The sequence below is a fragment of the Salmo salar genome, chromosome 21, assembly GCF_965601325.2.
Source record: "Salmo salar chromosome 21, fSalSal1, whole genome shotgun sequence".
Classification (NCBI taxonomy): Eukaryota; Metazoa; Chordata; class Actinopteri; order Salmoniformes; family Salmonidae; genus Salmo; species Salmo salar.
Window position 1 is genome coordinate 38076924 of NC_138311.1, and position 25996 is coordinate 38102919.

The 25996-nt window shown below is 42.9% G+C and overlaps 1 protein-coding gene across 1 annotated transcript in view; it reads right to left on the reverse strand.

The window, feature by feature from the left end:
• LOC106582203 (receptor tyrosine-protein kinase erbB-4) overlaps positions 1 to 25996 on the reverse strand; it is a gene marked incomplete at its 5' end in the record, with an annotated part of 240979 nt that overhangs the window by 12305 nt on the left and 202678 nt on the right. Inside the window, 5 exons of the mRNA XM_045704751.2 lie at positions 765 to 935; positions 1083 to 1180; positions 1915 to 2061; positions 2196 to 2271; positions 5770 to 5925. Coding sequence (XP_045560707.2) covers positions 765 to 935; positions 1083 to 1180; positions 1915 to 2061; positions 2196 to 2271; positions 5770 to 5925 — 648 coding nt within the window. The remainder of the gene's footprint in view (positions 1 to 764; positions 936 to 1082; positions 1181 to 1914; positions 2062 to 2195; positions 2272 to 5769; positions 5926 to 25996) is intronic.

Below are 25996 nucleotides of genomic sequence, written 5' to 3' on the forward strand. Positions count from 1 at the left end.
CACTCCTCCTCTGTCAACTCCTCTCATCCTCCTCTCTTCCTTCTCCTAGACTCCAGAGGTCACACTGTGAACCCTCTACCCTGTAACTATTTCTCCTCTGTCACTCCTCTTCTGTCAAGTCCTCCCATCGCCTCCTCTGTTGTTCCTCCTCTCTTCCTCCTCATCACCCATAACAACATACTAAATACTGTGGCTCTTGGTTTTACGTAGCCCTACAAGATTCTGTCTGTGTATGTACTGTATGTAGTAATATACACTGCAGTTACATCCTGAGAAGTGGAATCCAATTTCAGTGCAACAGATGAGTCCAACCAACATGGGAAATCAACCAGTCAACACAATGTATCCGAAACAGACATCAGAAGAAAACACTTTAAGGCAGAATTTAAGGGGAGTTTATCATGAAGAGAACACAGGTTGAATGATGGAGTAGCTCAGTGTGATCTTTGTCTTCAGTTGTATAAGACTGTTATTAAATATCAAAGGACACTTTGTAGCCAGGCTTCTAAGTAAAGAAGTTAGGAAAGAGAAATAAAATCATTTTTATAGAATATAATAGAATGTATACTGAGAAGGGCATTCTGTACACAGGTCCTTAACCTGTTGGATGAAGATGAGAGAAGAGAGGAGAGGAGAGGAGAGGAGGAGGAGAGGAGAGGAGAGGAGAGGAGAGGAGAGGAGAGGAGAGGAGAGGAGAGGAGAGGAGAGGAGAGGAGAGGAGAGGAGAGGAGAGGCGAGGAGAGGAGAATGGAGTGGAGCCTTACCCTGTTGGAATCAACGTGTGTCCTGGGTGTGTACGCTAGCGGTGGGATATTAAAGGCATGAGGGACCAGGTACTCCTCAGCATCCATCAGATCCTCCAGCTCCTCCTCATCCAGCAGGCTCTGGAAGAAAGTACTGTCATTGGGGCTGGGCAGCTTCATACGGTCATCACCCTGGAGTGGGGGGAGGGGGTGGTGGGGGAGAAGGAGAGGGAGGGAGAGACATACAAATTACTGAACAGTCATGATATCCACACATCAGAGTGTCATTCACGCTACTCCCCAGGATAAGCAGGGGTATAGGAGGGGAAGGTAAGTCACCTGGATGACCAGGTAGCGCTGGGGGTCCCGGGCCATCCTACAGAACTCTGCAGCCAGCTCCTTGAACTTGGGCCTGCTGTCTGCGTCTATCATCCAACCTGGAGGGGACAACAAATAACTTTAGAGATAGAGAACACGGACAAGGTATACTGTAGGAGGATTCCTCAATGCAATGTAAAGGAGAGAAAGAGAGAGAGACACACACACATACGCATCATGCATACTGACGCCACACACACACTCACCACCACACACACTGCTGCTATAGTTTCCATTTCTATTTTATTTTATATATTTATCTTTAACTATGCATTGTGGAAATGGACACGTAAGTAAACATTTCACTGTTAGTCTACACCTGTTGTTTACAGGGTTGGCATGGGTACTACAGGGGCATTGGGCACAGGATCATGAAGGAAGGTGACAGAGGCTGTTGGTCAGTCAGAGACACCCTGGCCCCAATGTGTGAGAGGAGGGCCACAGCCAGAGGAGAGAGAGGGGCCACAGCCAGAGGAGAGAGAGGAGCCACAGCCAGCACAGTACAGCCAGGAAACACAAGGATAGTGCTGGAATGGTGTCTCTGCCTGGACAGGGGGGCATAGTACCATCTGTGATCCTACCCTATAGGTCTGGGGCCAAAGCAGGTGTGTGTGTGTGTGTGTGTGTGTGTGTGTGTGTGTGTGTGTGTGTGTGTGTGTGTGTGTGTGTGTGTGTGTGTGTGTGTGTGTGTGTGTGTGTGTGTGTGTGTGTGTGTGTGTGTGTGTGTGTGTGTGTGTGTGTGTGTGTGTGTGTGTGTGTGTGTGAGTGAGAGAGGTTAAACAGGGTGGCTTACATTTGACCATGACCATGTATACATCTATGGTGCAGATGGGAGGTTGGGGAAGACGCTCTCCCTTCTCCAACAGGTCTGGGATGTCCCGTGTCGGGATGCCATCATAGGGCTTCCCCCCGAATGTCATCAGTTCCCAAATGGTCACCCCTGAGAAGAGGTGTAAGGTTAAATGTTTTTGCCAAATATAATAGATATATTGGAAATCTTATGATTTCACCAGGGATCTTACTTAACTGTTAAAACACATCAGTTGATTGATTGATGTTAATGCCCAGCCTTACCATAGCTCCACACGTCACTTTGGTGGGTAAACTTCCTGTAGTGAATACACTCCAAGGCCATCCACTTGATTGGCATCTGGAGGTAAAGAGAAACATATCTTTTATTGCACTTCTGAATGTCTGAGTAATGGCTAATTTATACCCAACGTACTGCAAGTGCGCAACGTAAGAAGGCAATTAGCTACACATAAATGGCTTTCACTTAATAGGCATCTACAAGTAAAGAGAAGAAGAGCTTATATTTTTTAGCAAATGTTGGAGAACATGAACTGAATAAAAAACAAAGGGCTGGTTTTAAGCCTAGTTCTGGAGTAAAAAGCTATTTTCCTGGAGATATTCAATTGAGCATGCTTTTAAGTCCAGGACAATCAGCCCATGATGTCTAATTCTCACCCTATATAAATACTACGGATGTATTTTTATCATGTGAGTTTTCCTGTTGTTTCTATGTCAGTGACCCAATTAGAGGAATAGTAAACTGTTATAGAGCTGTGTCCAGTCCAAGATTAGTCTGAAAAGGGAGTAAAGTTGCTATCTGTTTACTGATCCATTTGGGGTCAACTTAACCTTCACTAAAGTTGTTTGTATGCCATATAGGCCTGTGTGCTAATATGCTGCAAATACTATGCCAACAAGGCATTTACAGTGGATGTTTACTTGATAAATTAAATATGAATGAAAGCCCACTGAGCTAAAATAACTCAAACGAAAAGACAAAAATACCATTTTATTTCAGCAAAGCCACAGTATCGAGCTCCTGTTGTGCTAAAGCCTTCTAAAACCAACACAAATCTTTGTCAATATGAAAACCCTTTGCCATTTTTGCAGGGTCATTAAGCATGTTTCCATTGACCCAGGATTATAAAAAAAAAAAGCAATGTTGCAAATTTTGGGTGACTGATCTGTAATGGAAACAGTAGATATAGGATACATTTTCTAAAGATCCACAACATTTGTATCCGCTCGACAAGGGGGATTTTTCTTTTGTCTAATTTTCTTAATTGAGACAAATTGTAACGCGGGTCGTATAAAGGGGACCAAGGCGCAGCGTGTAGAGTGCTCATACTTTTCTTTAATGAAACACTTAACCAAAAACAACAAAACTACAGCCAACAGTTCCGTCAGGTACACTTGACAAAACGGAAAACAACTACCCACACCAACACATGAAAAACAGGCTGCCTAAGTATGGCTTCCAATCAGAGACAACGATAGACAGCTGCCTCTGATTGGAAACCATACCTGGCCAAAACATAGGGAAAAAAACATAGAATGCCCACCCACCTATCACACCCTGACCTAACTAAACAATTAAAACACAGCTCTTCAAGGTTAGAGCGTGGCACAAATGATGATGGAAACTGTGTTTTTTGAATAAATTATGATTCCTGAATAATTTTAAAGGTACACAGGGAACGTGATGTCATCGCGGAAATATAAAGCTCCACTCCACATTTCATTTTAAAGGCCTACTGCTTTCTAAATATATTCTTCAACTTTATAACAATCATGTTTGTTTGCCCGGATTGTTCTGACTTTCAAGAATGACTGAATTGCTCCGCCTTGTTTTCTGGTTGCCTGGCAGGTTTCATCGTCCAATTACTTCAGATCTACAGGAGTGCAACTATCACCCTTGCATGTACATAGGCGATACGCTGGCACATGATTAGAATATAGCAAATATGAGTAAATTGTTATTGCATATAAACGCACCCTAACAGGCAGCTGTCACATCTATTTTCAATGCAAACTTTCTAAATGTCGACAATTAATGTAAACATAGCTAGTGTGATGCTAGAGACCAGGGCAATGTCCCAGATGGCACCCTATTCCCTATTTAGTGCACTACTTTTGACTAGAGCCCTATAAACTCTGTAGGTCCTTGTGAAAAGTAGTGCACTACAAAGTGAATTGGGTGGATTTGGGATACAGACACACCCCAGTTTAGATGTCTACCCACATTAGTATATCCTATTGATTATAGTCATATGCTCAGTTTTTGTTTTAAATACCCTTTAAAACCTCATGGATTTTACCCTGTTTTTCAATATTCAACCTGAAGCATGGATATGCATATTCTTTATACCATTTGAAAGGAAACACTTTGAAGAATGTGGAAATGTGAAATTAATGTAGGAGAATATAAAACATTAGATCTGGTAAAAGATAATTTGTTCCATCATCTTTGAAATGCAAGAGAAAGGCCATACTTTCAGATAGGAGTCTAGGTGTAATTTAGATTCTGGCCAACAGATGGCAGCAGTGTGTGTGCAACGTTTCAGACTGATCCAGCAAAGAATTATATTACTGCACAATATTTTGTATCAAAACTGCAAGGAGTTTGTCCAAATGTGCCGAATCGGACAATTGATACATTTTCAAGTACATAACTATAGCGAACATACAAAAATGCTATGGTAATAAATCATGTAAGTTTACACACTCCCAGGAATGTCATACATGATGGATCATTAGCTTATACACTAACTTTCACACATCTAGATGGCCGGGTGGGGTGGGTGTGGAGTCAGAGACAGCAGTGGGGTCAAACTGTAGACCCTAGTTCCTACATTTGAACATAAAAATGGATTTCATCAAACAAAACTATGCTACATTTTATCTCTAGGACCCTCAGGATGACAAATCAGAGCATTATTACTGAATGTAAGAACATTAATTACCTCGAGGTGAATGTATCAAACCAGTTTCTTTGATAAAAGTGTTTTGTCGTTGTGCACTCTCACTCACTGTAATAGCTACTGTTAATTGGACACTGCAGTTAGATTAACAAGAATTTAAACTTCCTGCCCGTATAAGACTTGTCTATGTCCCAGAAAGTTGGCTGTTGTATACAACATCATTCTAGTCACATTAGCACACGTTAGCAACAACCTTCCCGGTTTAGGGACACCCATCCCTTAGAGGTTAACAGTATCATAATCATACAATAGAACAAGCACCAGGGCTTTTTAAAGAGGAGGAGAGGAGAGGAGAGGAGAGGAGAGGAGAGGAGAGGAGAGGAGAGGAGAGGAGAGGAGAGGAGAGGAGAGGAGAGGAGAGGAGAGGAGAGGAGAGGAGAGGAGAGGAGAGGAGAGGAGAGGAGAGGAGAGGAGAGGAGAGGAATAAACCCAGGCAGGAAACAGCCCTTTCTCCCCCAGGCCTAAGAGCTGCCCCCCACAGAGAGCTCACAACACAGTGGGATGGGAATCACATCGCAGGAGGCTGGCTGCAGCTTAAACAGCTGAACTGATTCACTGGGCTATCTTGAGTGTGTCCAAAATGGCACCCTTTTCCTATAAATAGCATTACTTTTGACCAGGGCCCATATGGGTCTGGTCAAAAGAAGTGCACTATAAAGGGTTCCATTTGAGAAGCAACCTATTGATTACTTTAAGAGGAGGTTGTGTGTGCGCTATTCACTCAGCACACTACGGTGAAGGGAATACAAGCATCTAGAAGAATAGAAGTGACAGAGAACAGACAGAGAGGAGAAAGGAGTAGTGAGAATGAAACAGAGAAAAAGCACAAGGTAATGTTTTTGGAGCATACATTCTCTTTTCCTGGCCATGCTTACCTTGCCCCCGTCAGCGTTGTACTCCTTCTCATTGATGTCCAGCAGCCGAGCCAGACCAAAGTCAGTGATCTTGATGTGGTTGGGGGACTTGACCAGCACGTTACGGGCTGCTAGGTCTCTGTGCACCAGTCTCCTCTCCTCCAGATACATCATACCCTGCAAAACACACATACACTGTTACTGAACAGTGAAGAAACATTGACATCATTATTATCATTATCGGCAAAATAATAATAATCATCATCATCATCATCATCATTATTATCACCATCATTATCAGTTACAACATCACATATCTTTTAGACACAAAACTATCACCAATATTATCAGATTTGCAAAACTTTAATTAACCATCATAATTTATTTGACTCTTCAGAAGGAGAATACATTTCATAACAGTGTATTGGCAAAGTTTCATACTTTTTTATTGAACAATTAAAAAAGAATTGTCACACACAATTTAATGAATAGATAGTTTGCAGCGATAACACCCGACTGAGTCTTTTTTTTTCTCTGAGAATATCTCATTCCAAAATCATGGGCATTAACATTGAGTTGGTCCTCCCGTTGCTGCTATAACAGCCTCCACTCTTCTGGGAATGCTTTCCACTAATTGTTGGAACATTGCTGCTGGGACTTGCTTCCATTCAGCCACAAGAGCATTAGTGAGGTTGGGCACCGATGTTGGGCGATTAGGCCTGGCTCCAATTCATCCCAAAGGTGATCGAAGGGGTTAAGGTCAGGGCTCTGTGTAGACCAGTCACGTTCTTCCACACCAATCTCGACAAACCATTTCTGGATGGACTTCGCTTTTTGCGTGGGGGCATTGTCATGCTGAAACAGGAAAGTGCCTTTTCCAAACTGTTACCACAAAGTTGGAAGCACAGAATCGTCTAGAATGTCATTGTACGATGTAGCGATAACATTTCCCTTCACTTTAATTAAGGGGCCTAGCCCAAACCATGAAAAACAGCACCAGATCATTATTCCTCCTCCACTATGCATTGGGGCAGGTAGCGTTCTCCTGGCATCTGCCAAACCCAGATCTTACTGCCAGATGAAGCATAATTCATCACTCCAGAGAATGCGTTTCCATTGCTCCACTCCAGCCGACGCTTGGCATTGTGCATGATGATCTTAGGCTTGTGTGCCGCTGCTCAGCCATGGAAACCCATTTCATGAAGCTCCTGACGAACAGTTATTGTGCTGACGTTGCTTCCAGAGGCAGTTTGGAACTTGGTAGTAAGGGTTTCAACCGAGGACAGATGATTTTTACGCACTACGCACTTCAGCACTCGGCTGTTCCGGTCTGTGAGTTGTGTGGTCTACCACTTCGTGGCTGAACTATTGTTACTCCTAGATGTTTCCACTTCACAGCAACAGCACTTACAGTTGACCGGAGCTGCTTTAGCAGGGCAGAAATTTGACGAACTGACTTGTTGGAAAGGTAGTATCCTATGACGGTGCCACATTGAAAGTCACTGAGCTCTCCAGTAAGGTCATTCTACTGACAATGTTTGTCTATGAAGATTGAAATTTTATACACCTGTCAGCAATGGGTGTGGCTGAAATAGCCAAATCCACTAATTTGAAGGGGTGTCCACATACTTTTGTATATATAGTGTATCTGCGTGATAAAAATCCAGAAATGTATTTTGAGGAGGAGAGAACAATAAGGGGTAATTGATTTAAGTGTGTATGGAGGGAGTGTGTAGCAGAGACCCTATGCATGTCAACGCTGCTATTGTTGTATAACAGGGTTTCTTCTGTTTCCCTCTGACACTTGAGGTCAGGAGTCCCTGCACCAAGAAAAACATGTAGATAAAGCTATATATCTGAGCTGCTTACCCAAAATAGTCTTGCAGACTGAAGTTCAATGTAGAGATAAAAAATATATACACATTTGTTCTTGCTCAGTCTTCATATTAATTTTATATAATTCAGCCAGCCCCGATGTTTCAGCTCCTATCACCATCCTTCTAACACTACAACACTGTCCCCTCGAGTCCCGGGAGAAGATTTAAATGTGAGTGTGAACTGATCTGAAAACTGAGGAGCACAGTGTCTCGAAGAACTAAAGAACAACAAAGAGAAAAATCAAGAACTTCAGCAGCCCACACACACACTGAGAGGGTCCTGAGTTTGATAGCAGAGCAAAATGCACAGACCGGCCCTACCACATAGCAATGAAAGGGTATTCAATCCCAAAGCCACAGCAGGGGCTGGACTAATATCGCCAGTGCTATAGAACTATAGTCCTCATTGTACATCGCTACAAGATTGCCCCAGCCTCTGAAGAATAAGAAAAACAAATTCACCTATTTAAGTTGGTAAGAGAAGGCACTTTGGGCGAAGTAGCAAGAGAACAGAGAACAGGCCTTATTTGAAACCATAACAAATTGGATTTAGTTGAATGGGGGGATGAGGGGGAGGAGGAGGAGGAGGAGGAGGAGGAATAGGGAGGTGGTATAAGAGGTGAGATTACAATGGTAAGGCTATAATTACTCCGGCTCATTTGAGCCGTCTCGGGAAAAAGAAGAAAACACCATGGCAGAACTGCCCGTCTCCCCCACACCCATCTCTTTTTCACTTTCTCTTTTCTCTCTTTCTCCCTCTCTATCTCTCTCTCTTTATCTCTCCCTATCTCTCTCTCTCTCCCCATCCCTCGCTCTAAGCAGGAGTAGAGGGGGTATTGAAGAGGAGTTTGAGACAGGCCTTCCATACCAACAGGCAGTGCAGAGAAAATGGTGGGAAAGCACTGTGAAAAGAGAGAAAGAGAGAGAGAGGGAGATAGAGATAGAGGCGAAGGAAGAGCAGTGTGGAGGAAGAGTAGTGTGGAGGAAGAGCAGTGTGGAGGAAGAGCAGTGTGGAGGAAGAGCAGTGTGGAGGAAGAGCAGTGTGGAGGAAGAGCAGTGTGGAGGAAGAGCAGTGTGGAGGAAGAGCAGTGTGGAGGAAGAGCAGTGTGGAGGAAGAGCAGTGTGGAGGAAGAGAGAAAGAGAGAGTGGAAAATAAAGAAAAAGAGAGAGAGAGGGGGAGAAGGAAGAGCGGTGTGGAGGAAGAGAGAAAGAGAGAGTGAAAAATAAAGAAAAAGAGAGAGAGAGAGGGAGATAGAGGAGAAGGAAGAGCGGTGTGGAGGAAGAGAGAAAGAGAGAGTGAAAAATAAAGAAAAAGAGAGAGAGAGAGGGAGATAGAGGAGAAGGAAGAGCGGTGTGGAGGAAGAGCAGCTTGGACAGAAAGAGAGTGGGTCAATAGAAGTGTTGATGTTCTCCATTACATAGGCCAAATTGAAATGAAGTGATAGCCCTCTTATAGGGGGATGTGTCTGCTATGATACAATATATCACGTTCACAGACATCCACGAGAATCCCTGCCATATCCTAACGTTCTTTGAATCCTATCACCCATCCATCTGAAACGAAAGCAGGCTGTCAGAGTGGGAGTCTCTCCTCTGCTCCTCTGTGCTGTCGATCCACTATGGACCCTCTCTCTGTTGCTCTCTCTCTCGCTCTTTCTCTCTCCTTCACTCTCCATTTCTTTCTCTCTCCAGCTCTCTCTCCTTCTCTTTCCACCCTCTCTCTCCCTTTATCTCTCTCTCTTGGTGTCCCCCCTTTAACACAGCTCAGATTCAGTGTGATGAATGGCTCAGCATTAATTGTCCATTAAAAGTCAATTACCTGTGGATATGGAAGGCTAAACACAGAGGTGGGAAAGGGAATGGATCTGTTCTGACGCAGGCAGACAACTATCAGAAATATGGACACCGCTTGGCTCTCTGTGTGTTCTTTAGAGGAGGGAAGGAGGAAAGGAGGAAGGTAGGAAGGGAGGAATAGAGAAATGGAGAAAGAGTGAAGAGGATTTGGGGTATAGGAGAGGTTGTGAGTGTGGTGTGGTGGAGGGGTAGGTGTGTGAGAGTGCTTCGTTAAGTGCATTGTTGTGTGTGTGTGACTGACTAACTGTGTGAGAGTGTGTGTGTGTGTGTGTGTGTGTGTGTGTGTGTGTGTGTGTGTGTGTGTGTGTGTGTGTGTGTGTGTGTGTGTGTGTGTGTGTGTGTGTGTGTGTGTGTGTGTGAGAGAGAGACTGTGAGAGTGTGTGTTTCACTTACTAACTGTGTGTGACTGTGTGTGTGTGTTCAGTGGCAGCCAGCCGGTGTGTGTGGTGCTGACGGGTCCTGACAGAGTCTTATTTGAACATAGGTAATTAACATACTTATTTGAACATCTCTCTCTCTCTCTCTGTAATCTCCTACATTTTCAAGACAATTAAGCAGTGGAAGGAAAATGGTTGGCTTGCCAATTCTTTAATGTTAATTACCTATCACAAATGAGAGTATGTGTGTGGGGGGGGCAAGGAACAGGAAAAGAAATGGGACAACAGTGTGTGTGTGATAGAGTGAGGGGAGAAAGGAGAAGGGGAAGGGAAGCAGGTTCTAATGCTTTCAGCTAAACCACAGCAGAGGATAAACACATACACTAGACAGGCAGAGGAGACAGGACACAGTGGTGGTGGGTGCATGCATGGTTCCGTGTGTATGCGTGTGTGGTGTGTGAGTACATGCATGCGTGTGTGTGTTATGCACAGGACGTGGTGGTAGTCTAATGTCTTAGGATGCTGTTAGTATCTTCCTGGGGCCATCCGTTACCAGCCCACAGAGATAAATCACTTCAGTCCCTCAGAAACTACTCAGACCTCACCTATGATTATTTTAGCAATAAGGCACAAGGGGTGTTTTATATGGCCAATATACCACGGCTAAAGGGTTTTCTTATGCACGACACAAAGCGGAGTGCCTGGATATATACCACAAACCCCAGAGGTGCCTTACTGCTATTATAAACTGGTTACCAATGTAATTAGAGCAGTAAAAAGAAAGGTTTTGTCATACCCGTGGTATATGGTCTGATATACCACGGCTGTCAGCCAATCAGCATTCAGGGCTCGAACTACCCAGTTTATAACTATGTTTATATCACAGACACAAACAAAAGCTGAATCGATGAGGCTGCCTTCAAATGCATTCTGTCAGGAGTCATTTAGCAGAGGTAGGGGAATACAACGAAGGAGGAAAGGAGAACAGAGGAGAGGAGAACAGAGGAGAGGAGAGGAGAAGAGAAGAGAAGAAAGTAAAATAGATGAGAGGAGAACAGAGGTGAGGAGAACAGGGAAGAGGAGAACAGAGGATAGGAGAACAGAGGAGAAGAGAGTAAAACAGAGGAGAGGAGAACAGAGAAGAGGAGATCAGAGGAGAGCAGAAAAGAGGAGAGGAGAACAGAGTAGAGTAGAACAGATAAGAGGAGAACATAGGAGAGGAGAGGCCTGGCAGTGTGTGCTTTGAGAATCCATTCCTCAACATGCTGACACTTCCTAGAGTGATTATTTTACTAGAGCTACATACAGAGACACACACACAGGCATACACTAATGCACGCGCACACACATACAAACAACCACACACATACACAAGACCTCACGACAAAACACTTACAGAACACTATAATCTATAACCAAGTGACTCATTCTCTCCTCTCTTTGTTGTACGAAGCTCTTCAATTCCGGTACAGTCCAATGCTAATGCCATTAACAACCTCTCTCTCTCTCTCTCTCTCCTCTCTCTCTCCTCTCTCTCTCTCTCTCCTCTCTCTCTCTCTCTTCTCTCTCTCCTCTCTCTCTCTCTCTCTCTCTCTCTCTCTCTCTCTCTCTCTCTCCTCTCTCTCTCTCTCTCCTCTCTCCTCTCTCTCTCTCTCTCTCTCTCTCAATTCAATTCAGTAGACTTTATTGACATGGCAAGTTAAATTACTTACATTGTCAAAGTATACTGTACATGTAACAAAACATTGTAAAATGGTAGGACCAACAGCAATAAGACATCAATACTAATAGTAGTGGAAATGGGATTAACAGCAACTACAACAACAATATTAATGAGAATAACAATACATTTAAGCAATAATAGTAGACCAGTCTCAACATGACTGTGAAGCCACATGACATGGTATGAAAGCCAAAACAAAACCAAAATTGGAAATATTATTGACATTACATTGCACTTTTTACTGGCTGTCCCTCAAGTTCTGGCAGGAGTGCACATGTTGACTTTTCACCCAATAAATATTCAATTTTTATTCATCTTTTATAGTTTCAATACTGAAAGATCATTTTGGGAAAGAAAGATTATCTTAGGTCTGAGTATTTGTCACAGTGTAATAGGAAATACAGCTCTCTCTCTCTCCTTCACTTAGACTAACACAAGTATTCTCTCTTTTTTCTCAATCTCCTTAGACTAACAGAATACTTCTCTCTCTCTCTCTCTCTCCCCTCCTTCACTTAGACTAACAAGATACTTTCTCTCACTCTCTCTCTAAATTCAATTAAATGTAAGGGCTTTATTGGCATGGGAAACATATGTTAACATTGCCAAAGCAAGTGAAGTAGATAATAAACAAAAGTTAAAGAAACAATAAAAATGAACAGTAAACATTACACTAACAAAAGTAACAAAAATAATAAAGACATTTCAAATGCAAATAGTTAAAGTACAAAAGGGGAGATAAATAAACATAAATATGGGTTGTATTTACAATGGTGTTTGTTCTTCGAATTCTTTGTGGGTCTCTCTCTCTCGCTCTCTCTCTTCTCTCTCTCTCTCTCTCTCTCTCTCTCTCTCTCTCTCTCTCTCTCTCTCTCTCTCTCTCTCTCTCTTTACAAAGTGAGAGGACAGAGGACAGAGAGCTTGGTGTGGGATGCATGCAGCCAAGAGTATATTTAAAATAGATGACTTGTGGAGGCTGGGCCGGAGATCAATGATCACTGATTACAGCCGGCTTGATGATGCTCCTGCTCCACATAATATTTATCCTGTGTGTCTACTTCAAAGGGATGAGAAATCAATGCACACATTGGCCATTAATATAATTTATTCTATGGTAATAAAACAGACAGGATCGGTGGCTGCGGATGAATATGTCACCCCATTCCCTACATAGTGCAGTACATCAGACCATGGCTCTGGTCAGGGTCAAAACAGGACGGCATCTGTATTGTGTGATATAGTGGCTATAAAATCAAATGCTGAAATCAAATCAAAGTTTATTGGTCGCGCACACAGTTTAGCAGAAGATGTTATAGCGGGTGCAGCAACATGTTTGTGTAACTAGCTCCTAAAAGTGCAGTAAAAATGTCAAACAAGTACATGTGTGTGTGCACAGTACAGTTCATCATGCATGTGTGTCTGTGTGTGTTTGCGTTGGTCCGTATGTGTTCAAGTCTGTGTGTGTTTGTGTACAGGAGCGAGCAAGCATTTGTGTGTGCTGTAAATATACCATAGTTGATGTGGTACAAACTGCAGGAAGCATTCATCAGAGAGACTACATGTATATAGGCACGCCTCTCTCTCACAGCACTAACATGATCTGGGAACAGACAAAGTCTGCATCCCAAATGGCACCCTATTCCTTTTACAGTGCACTGCCTTTGACCAGGGCCCTATATAGAGAATAGGGTGCCATTTGGGACGCATTGGAATTGTTGATCTGGGCTCTGCCCTCTAACTTTGTTTGGTAAATGCATTCTACTATTAAGCTGAAGCTCAAAATGAATTGAAAGTCTTCCCGTTTTATTATTATTGCATTATTGGTTCCCTTTAGTTGCTGCTTCTGCTCAATTTTACTTATTCAATTTATTGCATTCCTTTATCTTTCCAACCTTATACATTGTACAGTATAACTATATTCTTTCCAAAGAGTGTACACTCTAATAATACAGTATATATCTCAATATTGCATTTTAAGCTGAGGTAATTCTTTATGATAAAATTCTATCTCCATGTCAATGTCATTGACAATAAAATACATACAACAATTTTCTTGACTATACAGTGCATTTGGAAAGTATTCAGACCCCTTGACTTTTTCCACATTTTGTAACATTACCAACTCATTCTAAAATGGATTAAATCATTTTTTTCCCCTCATCAATCTACACACAATACCCCATAATGAAAAAGCAAAATATTGTTTTATTTTTTATTTTTGCAACAAAAAAAGTTAAGAAAAGGACGTTTTTACATTCTTGTCGTGATGTGTGTTTTGTTCCATATTTATATTTTATTTTTAATCCCCCGTCCCCACAGGAGGATTTTTGCCTTTTGGTAGGCCGTCACTGTAAATAAGATTTTGTTATTACCTGACTTGACTAGTTAAATAAAGGTTAAATAAATAAAATAAAAAAGTATTCAGACCCTTTACTCAGAGCTTTGTTGAAGCGCCTTTGGCAGCAATCACAGCCTCGAGTCTTCTTGGATAAGCTTGGCACACCTGTATTTGGGGAGTTTCTCCCATTCTTCTCTGCAGATCCTCTCAAGCTCTGTCATGTTGTATTGGGAGAGTAGCTGCACAGCTATTTTCAGGTCTCTGCAGAGATGTTCGATCGGATTCAAGTCCGGGCTCTGGCTGGGCTACTCAAAGACATTCAAAGACTTGTCCCAAAACCACTCCTGCGTTGTCTTGGCTGTGTGCTTAGGGTCGTTGTCCTGTTGGAAGGTGAACCTTCACCCCAGTCTGAGGGCCTGAGAGCTCTGGAGCAGGTTTCCATCAAGGATCACTCAGTACTTTGCTCCGTTCAGCTTTCCCTCGATCCTGACTAGTCTCCCAGTCCCTGTCGCTGAAAAACATCCCCACAGCATGATGCTGCCACCACCATGCTTCACTGTAGTGATGGTGCCAGGTTTCCTCCAGATGTGACACTTGGCATTCAGGTCAAAGAGAGAGAGAATCTTGTTTTTCATGGTGTGAGAGTCCTTTAGGTGCCTTTTGGCAAACTCCAAGCGAGCTGTCATGTGCCTTTTACTGAGGAGTGGCTTTCGTCTGGCCACTCCTCTGTAAAAGGCCTGATTGGTGGAGTGCTGCAGAGATGGTTGTCGGTCTGGAAGGTTCTCCTATCTCCACAGAGGAACTCTGGAGCTCTGTCAGAGTGACCATCGTGTTTGTTGTCACCTCCGTGACCAAGGCCCTTCTCCCCCGATTGCTCAGTTTGGCCGGGCGGCCAGCTCTAGGAAGAGTCTGGGTGGTTCCAAACTTCTTCCATTTAAGAATGATGGGGGCCCGGCCTCCCGAGTGGCACAGCGGTCTTAGGCACTGCATCACAATGTTGTGGTGTCACTACAGCCTGGGGTTCGATCCATAGGGAGGGCGCAATTGGCCCAGTGTCGTCCAGGTTAGGGGAGGGTTTGGCCGGGGGGGCTTTGCTTGGTTCATCGCGCTCTAGCGACTCCTTGTGGCGGGCCGGGTGCCTGCCACGGTCGTCAGTTGAACGGTGTTTCCTCCAACACATTGGTGCAGCAGGCTTCTGGGTTAAGCGAGCGGGTGTTAAGTGCGGCTTGGCGGGTCATGTTTTGGAGGATGCATGACTCGACCATCGCCTCTTCCAAGCCCGTTGGGGAGTTGCAGCGATGAGACAAGATCATAAATATGATATTGGGTTGAAAAAGTGGTTACAAAATTACAAAAATATATATTTTTAAATTCAATAAAATAAATGATGGAGGACACTATGTTATTAGGGAACTTCAATGCTGCATAAATGTTTTGGTTACCTTCCCCAGATATGTGCCTCAACACAATCCTGTCTCGGAGCTCAACGGACAATTCCTTCAACCTCATGGCTTGGTTTTTGCTCTGTCATGCACTGTCAACTGTGGGACCTTATATAGACAGGTGTGTGCCTTTCCAAATCAATTGTGTCCAATCAATTGAATTTACCAAAGGTAGACTCCAATAAAGTTGTAGAAACATCTCAAGGATGATCAATGGAATCAGGATGCAGCTGAGCTCAATTTCGTGTCTCATAGCAAAGAATCTGAATACTTACAGTTGAAGTCGGAAGTTTATAGACACGTTAGCCAAATATATTTAAACTCAGTTTTTCACAATTCCTGACATTTAATCTGAGTAAAAATTCCCTGTCTTAGGTCAGTTAGGATCACCACTTTATTTTAAGAATGTGAAATGTCAGAATAATAGTAGAGAGAATGACTTCTTTCAGCTTTTATTTCTTTCATCACATTCCCTGTGGGTAAGAAGTTTACATACACTTGATTAGTATTTGATAGCATTGCCTTTAAATTGTTTAACTTGGGTCAAACGTTTCGGGTAGCCTTCCACAAGCTTCTCACAATAAGTTGGGTGAATTTTGGCCCATTCCTCCTGACAGAGCTGGTGTAACTGAGTCAGGGTTGTAGGCCTCCTTGCTTGCACACGCTTTTCCAGTTCTGCCCACAAGTTTTCTATAGGATTGAGGTCAGGGCTTTGTGATGGCCACTCCAATACCTTGAGTTTGTCGTCCTTAAGCCATTTTGCCACAATTTGGAAGAATGCTTGGGGTCATTGTCCATTTGAAAGACCCATTTGCGACCAAGCTTTAACTTCTTGACTGATGTCTTGAGATGTTGCTTCAATATATCCACATAATTGTCCTCCCTCATGATGCCATCTATTTTGGGAAGTGCACCAGTCCCTCCTGCAGCAAAGCACCCCACAACATGATGCTGCCACCCCTGTGCTTCACAGTTGGGATAGTGTTCTTCAGCTTGCAAGCCTCCCCCTTTTTCCTCCAAACATAACAATGGTCATTATGGCCAAACAGTTCTATTTTTGTCTCATCAGACCAGAGAACATTTCTCCAAAATGTATGATCTTTGTCCCCATGTACAGTTGCAAACCGTAGTCTGGCTTTTTTATGGCAGTTTTGGAGCAGTGGCTTCTTCCTTGCTGAGCGGTCTTTCAGGTTATCTTGATATAGGACTTGTTTTACTGTGGATATAGATACTTTTGTACCTGTTTCCTCCAGCATCTTCACAAGGTCCTTTGCTGTTGTTCTGGGATTGATTTGCACTTTTCACACCAAAGTCCGTTCATCTATAGGAGACAGAACGTTTCTCCTTCCTGAGCGGTATGACAGCTGAGTGGTCCCATGGTGTTTATAATTGCGTACTATTGTTTGTATAGATGAGCGTGGTACCTTCAGACGTTTGGAAATTGCTCCCAAGGATGAACCAGACTTGTGGAGGTCTACAATTCTTTTTCTGAACTCTTGGCTGATTTCTTTTGATTTTCCCATGATGTCAAGCAAAGAGGCACAGAGTTTGAAGGTAGGCCTTGAAATACATCCACAGGTACACCTCCAATTGACTCAAATGATGTCAATTAGCCTTTCAGACGCTTCTAAAGTCATTACATAATGTTCTGGAATTTTGCAAGTTGTTTAAAGGCACAGTCAACTCAGCGTATGTAAACTTCTGACCAACTGGATTTGTGATACAGTGAATTATAAATCAAATAATCTGTCTGTTAACAATTGTTGGAAAAATGACTTGTGTCATGAACACAGTAGATGTCCTAACCGACTTGCCAAAACTATAGTTTGTTAACAAGAAATTTGTGGAGTGGTTGAAAAACTAGTTTTAATGACTCCAACCTAAGCGTATGTAAACTTCCTACTTCAACTGTATGTAAGCTATTTCTGTTCTCACTTTGTCATTATGGGATATTTTGTGTAGATTTATTTTTATTTAATCAAATTTAAAATAAGGCTGTAACGTATCAAAATGTGGAAAAAGGGAAGGGAAGGAATACTTTCCAAATGCACTGTAGCTTCATACTGCAAATCCACCCTTCTCTATCTACACCTTCTCACCTGAAACACCTAAGCGGCATCCCAAATGCACATATTATGGCTATTGTCAAAAGTAGTGCACTAAATAGGGAATAGGATGCCATTTTGGACTTATCCCTAGTGACTGGGATGAGTCTGCACTCCTTCCATTTAGCTGGAAAAATCAATAGCTGCAATTTTAGTAATGCAGAACGTCTGGCAGTGTGATGGAATAATCCAGCATGGGATTGGATGGTTCTCTAACTAGCTAAATCACCATCCCCACCATCAGTATTCACTCCAGTCAATCCCACTGTCATTTCACACTCAGTGGTTATGGTTATCCTGAGGTAAGGCACACACAGACTAATGGTTATCCTGAGGTAAGGCACACACAGACTAATGGTTATCCTGAGGTAAGGCACACACAGACTAATGGTTATCCTGAGGTAAGGCACACAGACTAAAGAGTATTTCACACACACTTAATTTTGCTGCTCCTGACAAATAGTTTCTATCCTTCTTAAATGGACAATAAGGTGAGGACAGATGATATATGAGATACCAAACCCCCAGTAATATCTATAATAATTTATTTAATTTTGAGGCAAAGATAAAACAGTGGATAGCAAGTTGCCTAGTAGGTGTTCTTATTCCTTTTTTACACCACTAAGAAGATAAATGCATTGTGCAGAAAATTGCCACATTGCATTGGTTCACTTGTACATTTAATGATTAACTTTTGCTCCCTGCTTTGCTCATAACAAATGTTCCAATGCAAATGTACATTTACATTAATTGTTACATGTTAGTAATTTAGCAGATGCTCTTATCCAGAGTGACTTACAGTCAGTCAATTCATCTTGAGCTTGATGGGACAACCACATATCTCAGTCAGAGTAAGTACATCCATCTTCAGATAGCTATGTGGGACAACCACATATCATATGTCAGAGTAAGTACATTTTTCATCAATAAAGTAGCTATCAGTTAAGTCAGTGCTAGTAGGAGGAATAAGTGCAAGTAGGGAGAGGCAATTCATGGTTGTGTAGTGGATGCGAGCTTCGACTGGAAGCCAGTGGAGTGTGTGGAGGAGCCGGCCAACAACGTGTTGCAGTAGCCCAGATCAGCGATGACAATTGCCTGGATTAGGACATGCACTGCTTCCTATGTGAGGTAGGGTCGTACTCTACGGATGTTGTAGAGCATGAACCTGCAGGAGCAATCACTGCTTTGATGTTTGCAAAGAATGACAGGGTATTGTCCAGGGTCACGCCAAGGTTCTTGGCACTCTGGGAGGGGGACCGTGGAGTTGACAACCGTGATGGAGAGGTCTTGGAGCAGGTAAGGAGGAAGAGTAGCTCCGTCTTGTCGAGGCTGAATTTGAGGTGATGGGCCACATCCAAGCTGGGAGATATCTGCCAGGCATGCAGAAATGGTGTCGCCACCTGGGTGTCAGATGGGCGGAAGGAGAAAACTGAGCCCTGGGGGTCCGCAGTAGTGATAGCACATGATACAGACACAGATCCTCTCCACATCACCTGGTAGGAGCGGCCTGCCAGGTAGGATGCAATTTAAGAGTGTGCAGAACCTGAGATGCTCAGCCCTGAGAGGGTGGAGAGGAGGATCTGATTGTTAACGGTGTCGAAAGCAGCGGCTAGATCAAGGACAGGGCTCTCCAACCATATTCCTGGAGTGCTACCCTCCTGTAGGTTTTAACTCCAACCATGTTCCTGGAGAGCTACCCTCCTGTAGGTTTTCTCAGCCATTGGTCAGGGATGAGTTGATGAGGGAAGTGAGGAATGGGAGGTCTCCAGAGATGGGAGAAGAGAATGGGGTCGAGCGTGCAGGTTGTCGGTTGGCTGGACATCACTAGTCACAGAATTTCATCTGGAGAAAGAGGTCAAGGCGTCGGGTTGTACTGTGAGAGTGGGATCAGTGGACTCAATTGGCTGAGTGAATGAGGAGCAGATGTCATCAACCATTTTTTCAAATTGGTTACCAAAGTTGTCCGCAGAGAGGGAGGAGGGAGGAGGTGGATGATTAAGGACGGATAAGTGTGTGTGAGTGTGTGTGTCATGGTACAAATCGAATCCACAGCCAATTGTGTGTAACCTTTATTTAACTAGGCAAGTCAGTTAAGAACAAATTCTTATTTACAATGCTGGCCTACCCCGGCCAAAACTGGACAACGCTGGGCGAATTGTACACCGCCCTATGGGACTCCCAATCACGGCCGGATGTGATACAGCCTGGATTTGAACCCTCTTGCATTTAGATGCAGTGCCTTAGACCGCTGCGCCACTCGGAACCCTAATCACCCGGGAGTCCTAATCACTCGGGAGCCCTAATCACCCGGGAGCCACAATCACTCGGGAGTCCTCATCACTCGGGAGTCCTCATCACTCGGGAGTCCTCATCACTCGGGAGTCCTCATCACTCGGGAGCCCTAATCACTCGGGAGCACAAATCACTCGGGAGTCCTAATCACTCGGGAGCCCTAATCACTCGGGAGCCCTAATCACTCGGGAGTCCTAATCACACGGGAGCCCTAATCACATGGGAGCCCTAATCACCCGGGAGCCCTAATCACTCGGGAGCACAAATCACTCGGGAGCCACAATTCCACATAGATGTTGAGTGGACACACAAACACGCACGCAGACTTTTCGTTTTGATATTTAGCAGGAGTGGTAAGGAGTAGCTCATCCAAGGGCAATGAGCCCAATTTGTCCTGATGGTGGCGCTGTGGTGCATCATTCCCTCCAGCGTGTCCTATTGGTCTGTGCATTGGTCTACCACGTCTGTGCATTAAGGGGGTTAAAGCATCAACCCCCCCATAAAGAGGGAGAGAGAAGGAGAGAAAGACCGAGTGAGAGACAGAGAGAGAGAGAGAGCCATTACAGCATTACATCAACTAATCAGTACTGATACTAAAGTATTATTTATCTGATTAGCTTCCCCTTCTTATTCAATGCCAAGCCAATCTGTATCTATTGACTTGGCATCTATCTAATCTTACCTATTGTTCAGCTAATGCCTTTTTTGCACTATTGGAAAGAGTCTGTAAGTAAGCATTTCACTGTAAGGTCTACTACACCTGTTGTATTCAGCGCATGTGACAAATAAACTCTGATTTGATTTGATCTGTTGGCCTGACCATAAAGACAAAGGGAGTTTCTCCATATGGAGTGCTGTGCATCTTCCCAAAGAAAGACTATTGATTCAGGAACAGCACATTAAAAAGAAAAGGGCAACAGCAGAACAAACACACCATAGTATATCTTGTTCTGTAACCAGAAGGGAGGTGTTGGGAAAAGAGAAAGGAGCACAGATGCTACTTGTCTCTCCAGCCAAGGGGCATGGATTGAGGAGAAAACTGAAGTCAAGAGGAAACTCTTGGAGGACCATGGAAGTTGATGAAAACGCTTATTTACTATTTAACATAAAACCAACACTTAACCTTCATCAGCGAGTTGAGAGAAGGACAAGAGAAGGGGAACATTGAGGGGACAATGATACAGGAAGCCTGGGGAGTGGGTCGGGAGGTTGGAGGGTTGGGGGAGTGACTGTATGTTGTCCTCCACACCTCATTGCCTGCTCAACAAGGGGTAGGGGTGACAGAATACCAATAGGCATCTGGGCATGGGGGGGGGGGGGGGGGGGATTCAGAAGGGCAGGGTGGATGATGAAAATAGCATCAGAGGAAATATACAGCAGTAGGTAGATGACCAGTTCTTATAGCCTTTAGCCGTACCCTCATCCTACTCCTCCTCTGTTCCTCTGGTAATGTAGAGGTTAACCTGTTAGGGCTAGGGGGCAGCATTGACACGGCTGGATAAAAAACATACCCGATTTAATCTGGTTACCACTCCTACTCAGTAACTAGAATATGCATATACTTATTACATATGGATAGAAAACACCCTAAATTTTCTAAAACTGTTTGAATGGTGTCTGTGAGTATAACAGAACTCAAATGGCAGGTCAAAACCTGAGAGATTCCTTTACAGGAAGTGGCCTGTCTGACCATTTCTGGAACTTCTTTGCCATCTCTATCATTTACTAAGGATCTCTGCTCTAACGTGACACTTCCCACGTATTCCATAGGCTCTCAGAGCCCGGGAAAAAACAGAATGTCGTCATTCCAGCCCCAGGCTGAAACACATTATCGCCTTTCTCAAGTGGCCCATCAAGAGACACTAGCTTATGCGCGTGACCCCGACCGCCCCCGCCTTTGGGATTTTTTCCTCTGTTTGCCGAAAAGGAGATTCCCTGTCGGAATATTATCGCTTTTCTACGAGAAAAATGACGTAAAAATTGATTTTAAACAGCGGTTGACATGCTTCGACGTACGGCAATGGAATACTTTGAATTTTATTGTCAGGAATTGCGCCAAGCGCGTGACACTTCTTTACTATTTCGGATAGTGTCTGGAACGCACGAACAAAACGCCGCTATTCGGATATAACGATGGATTATTTTGGACCAAACCAACATTTGTTATTGAAGTAGCTGTCCTGGGTGTGCATTCTGACGAAGACAACAAAAGGTAATGACATTTTTATAATAGTAAATATGATTATGGTGAGTGCTAAACTTGCCGGGTGTCTAAATAGCGAGCCCGTGATGCCTGGGCTATGTACTTAGAATATTGCAAAATGTGCTTTCACCAAAAAGCTATTTTAAAATCGGACATATCGAGTGCATAGAGGAGGTCTGTATCTATAATTCTTAAAATAATTGTTATGCTTTTTGTGAACGTTTATCGTGAGTAATTTAGTAAAATGTTAGCGAATTCCCCGGAAGTTTGCGGGGGGTATGCTAGTTCTGAACGTCACATGCTAATGTAAAAAGCTGGTTTTTGATATAAATATGAACTTGATTGAACAAAACATGCATGTATTGTATAACATAATGTCCTAGGGTTGTCATCTGATGAAGATCATCAAAGGTGAGTGCTGCATTTAGCTGTCTTCTGGGTTTTGGTGAAATTATATGCTGGCTTGAAAAATGGGTGTCTGATTATTTCTGGCTTGGTACTCTGCTGACATAATCTAATGTTTTGCTTTCGTTGTAAAGCCTTTTTGAAATCGGACAGTGTGGTTAGATTAACGAGAGTCTTATCTTTAAATGGCTGTAAAATAGTCATATGTTTGAGAAATTGAAGTAATAGGATTTTTAAGATTTTGAAAATCGCGCCACAGGCTGCAAGTGGCTGTTACGTAGGTGGGACGAATTCGTCCCGCCTAGCCTAGACAGGTTAAGCCAGGCCCTGTGTGTCCCCAGGCGCTCTCATTTGTTGACTTTTGCAACCGTAAAAGACTTGGGTTCATGCATGTTAACATAAGAAGCCTCCTCCCTAAGTTTGCTTTATTCACTGCTTTAGCACACTCCGCCAACCCTGATGTCCTAGCCATGACTGAATCCTGGCTTAGGAAGGCCAGCCGAATTTCTGCAATTTCCATCCCCAATTACAAAATTTTCTGTCAAGACAGAACTGCTCAAGGGGGCGTAATTACTACTATAGAAATAGCCTGCAGAGTTCTGTCATACTATTCAGGTCTATGCCCAAACAGTTCGAGCTTCTACTTTTAAAGATCCATCTCTCCAGAAATATGTCCCTCACTGTTGCCGCTTGTTATAGACCCCCTCAGCGCCCAGCTGTGCCCTGGACACCATATGTGAATTGATTGCCCCCCATCTATCGTCAGAGTTCGTACTGCTAGGTGACCTAATTGGGATATGCTTAACACCCCGGCCGTCCTACAATCTAAGCTAGATGCCATCAATCTCACACAAATGATCAAAGAACCTACGAGGTACAACCACAAATCTGTGAACAAAGGCAGGCACCCTCATAGATATCATCGTGACCAACTTGCCCTCTAAATAAACCTCTGCTGTTTTCAACCAGGATCTCAGCGATCACTGCCACATTGCCTGCGTCCGTTATGGGTCCGCGGTCAAACGACCACCACTCATCACTGTCAAACGCTCCCTAAAACACTTCTGCGAGCAGGCCTTTCTAATGAACCTGGCGCGGGTATCCTGGAAGGATATCGACCTCATCCCGTCATTAGAATATGCCTGGTTGTTCTTTAAAAGTGCTTTCCTCACCATCTTAAATAAGCATGTCCCTTTAAAAATTTTTTTAACTATGAACAGATACAGCCCTTGCTTCACTCCAGACTTGACTGCCCTTGACCAGCACAAAAAACACCCTGTGGCACACTGCACTAGCTTCGAATAGACCCCGTGATATGCAACTTTTCAGGGAAGTCAGGAACCAATACACACAGTCAGTTAGGAAAGCAAAGGCTAGCTTTTTCAAACAGAAATTTGCATCCTGCATCCTGCATATATGGATAGAAAACACCCTAAAGTTTCTAAAACTGTTTGAATGGTGTCTGTGAGTATAACAGAACTCATTTGGCAGGCAAAACCCTGAGACATTTTCTGACAGGAAGTGGATACCTGATGTGTTGAATTACCTTTAAGCCTATGCCATTGAAACACACAGGGGTTGATTAATGTTTTGGCACTTCCTATTGCTTCCACTAGATGTCACCAGCCTTTACAAAGTGTTTTGAGACTTTTACTGTGAGATCTGACCGAACAAGAGCCATGGAACGGTGATGGCCGATTAGACTCTGGCGCGCGAGTTCATGTTGGGTACCCTCGTTCCAATACGTTATAAAAGAGAATGCATTCGTCCACCTTGAATATTATTCATGTTCTGGTTAAAAAAGGCACTAATGATTTATGCTATACAACGTTTGACATGTTTGAACGAACGTAAATATATTTTTTCCCCTCGTTCATGACGAGAAGTCCGGCTGGCTTAGATCATGTGCTAACAACACGGATCTTTTTGGATATAAATTATGAGCTTTTTTGAACAAAACTACATTCGTTATGGACCTGGGATTTCGGGAAGTGACATCTGATGAAGAGAATCAAAGGTAATGGATTATTTACATAGTATTTTCGATTTTAGATCTCTCCAACATGGCCGTTTGTCTGTATAGCAAAGCGTATTTTTCTGGGCGCAGTGCTCAGATTATTGCAAAGTGTGATTTCCCAGTAAGGTTATTTTTAAATCTGGCAAGTTGATTGCGTTCAAGAGATGTAAATCTATAATTCTTTAAATGACAATATAATATTTTACCAATGTTTTCTAATTTTAATTATTTAATTTGTGGTGCTGACTTGACTGCCGGTTATTGGAGGGAAACGATTTCCTCAACATCAATGCCATAGTAAAACGCTGTTTTTGGATTTAACCTGTTGGGGCTCGGGGGCAGTATTGAGACATTTTGAAAAAAATATGTGCCCATTTTTAACTGCCTCCTACACCAACTCAGAAGCTAGGATATGCATATTATTAACACATTCGGATAGAAAACACTCTGAATTTTCTAAAACAGTTTGAATGGTGTCTGTAAGTATAACAAAACTCATATTGCAGGCAAAAACCTGTGAAAAATAGATTTAAAAAAAAAAAAGTGAATTTTGTGACTGTACTATTTAGTGTCATTGTTTTATAGATACCATAGTGAGAAAGGATTCATTTCGCAACACCTACGGCTTCCACTAGATGTCAACGATCTTTATAAAGTTGTTTGAAGCGTCTATGATAAACAGAGAGCAAATTAGAATCCAAGGAAGTTGACATGTCATCACTTCATTTTTTTGCGCCTGCGCATAAATCTGAGAAACGTGAGTTTTGTCTTCATTGTTTATCTCGACATAGGATAGGTTGTGTGAAAATATTACTGATGTTTAACGTTAAAAATGGACCAAAAGATTAATGCTAAACAACATTTGACATGTTTGAACGAACATAAATAGATTATTTACTAGGTTTTTTTAGCTTTTCGGCGTGATTTTACAGTCCCCCACCACGTTTTGTGGGAGCATAATGAACGCTAAGTACTTGGTGTTATTTGGACATAAATTATGAACTTTGTCAAAAGAAACCACATTTGTTCCGGACCAGGGATGCCTTCCGGACCTGGGATGCCTGTCTTCTGATGGAGATAATCAAAGGTAAGGGGATATTTACAATGTTATTATCGATTTTAGATGATGCTAACTGTATAGCATAGCCTGTTGTTCTTAGCATAGCACCCCGTTTATTGCAAAATGTGATTTCCCAGTAAAGTTATTTTGAGATCTGGCCATTCGGTAGCAATTACGAGATGATAATATATTATTCTTTGAATGACAATATTATAATTTACCAATGTTTTCGAATAGTAATTTTGTTATGTTCACCGGAAGCATTTCAGAGAAGAAAAAAATCTGAATTTCACGCTACTGTAAAATGCTGTTTTTGGATATAAATATGAACTTGATGGAACAAAAAATGCATGTATTGTATAACATAATGTCCTAGGAGTGTCATCTGATGGAGATTGACAAAAGTTAGTGCATAATTCAAGCTGGTTTCTGCTTTTGGTGACGCCTGACCTTGAATTGAAAATGGATGTTTGTACTTTTGTGGCTATGTACTGTCCTAACATAATCTAACTTTATGCTTTTGCCGTAAAGCCTCTTTGAAAATCGAACAATGTGGTT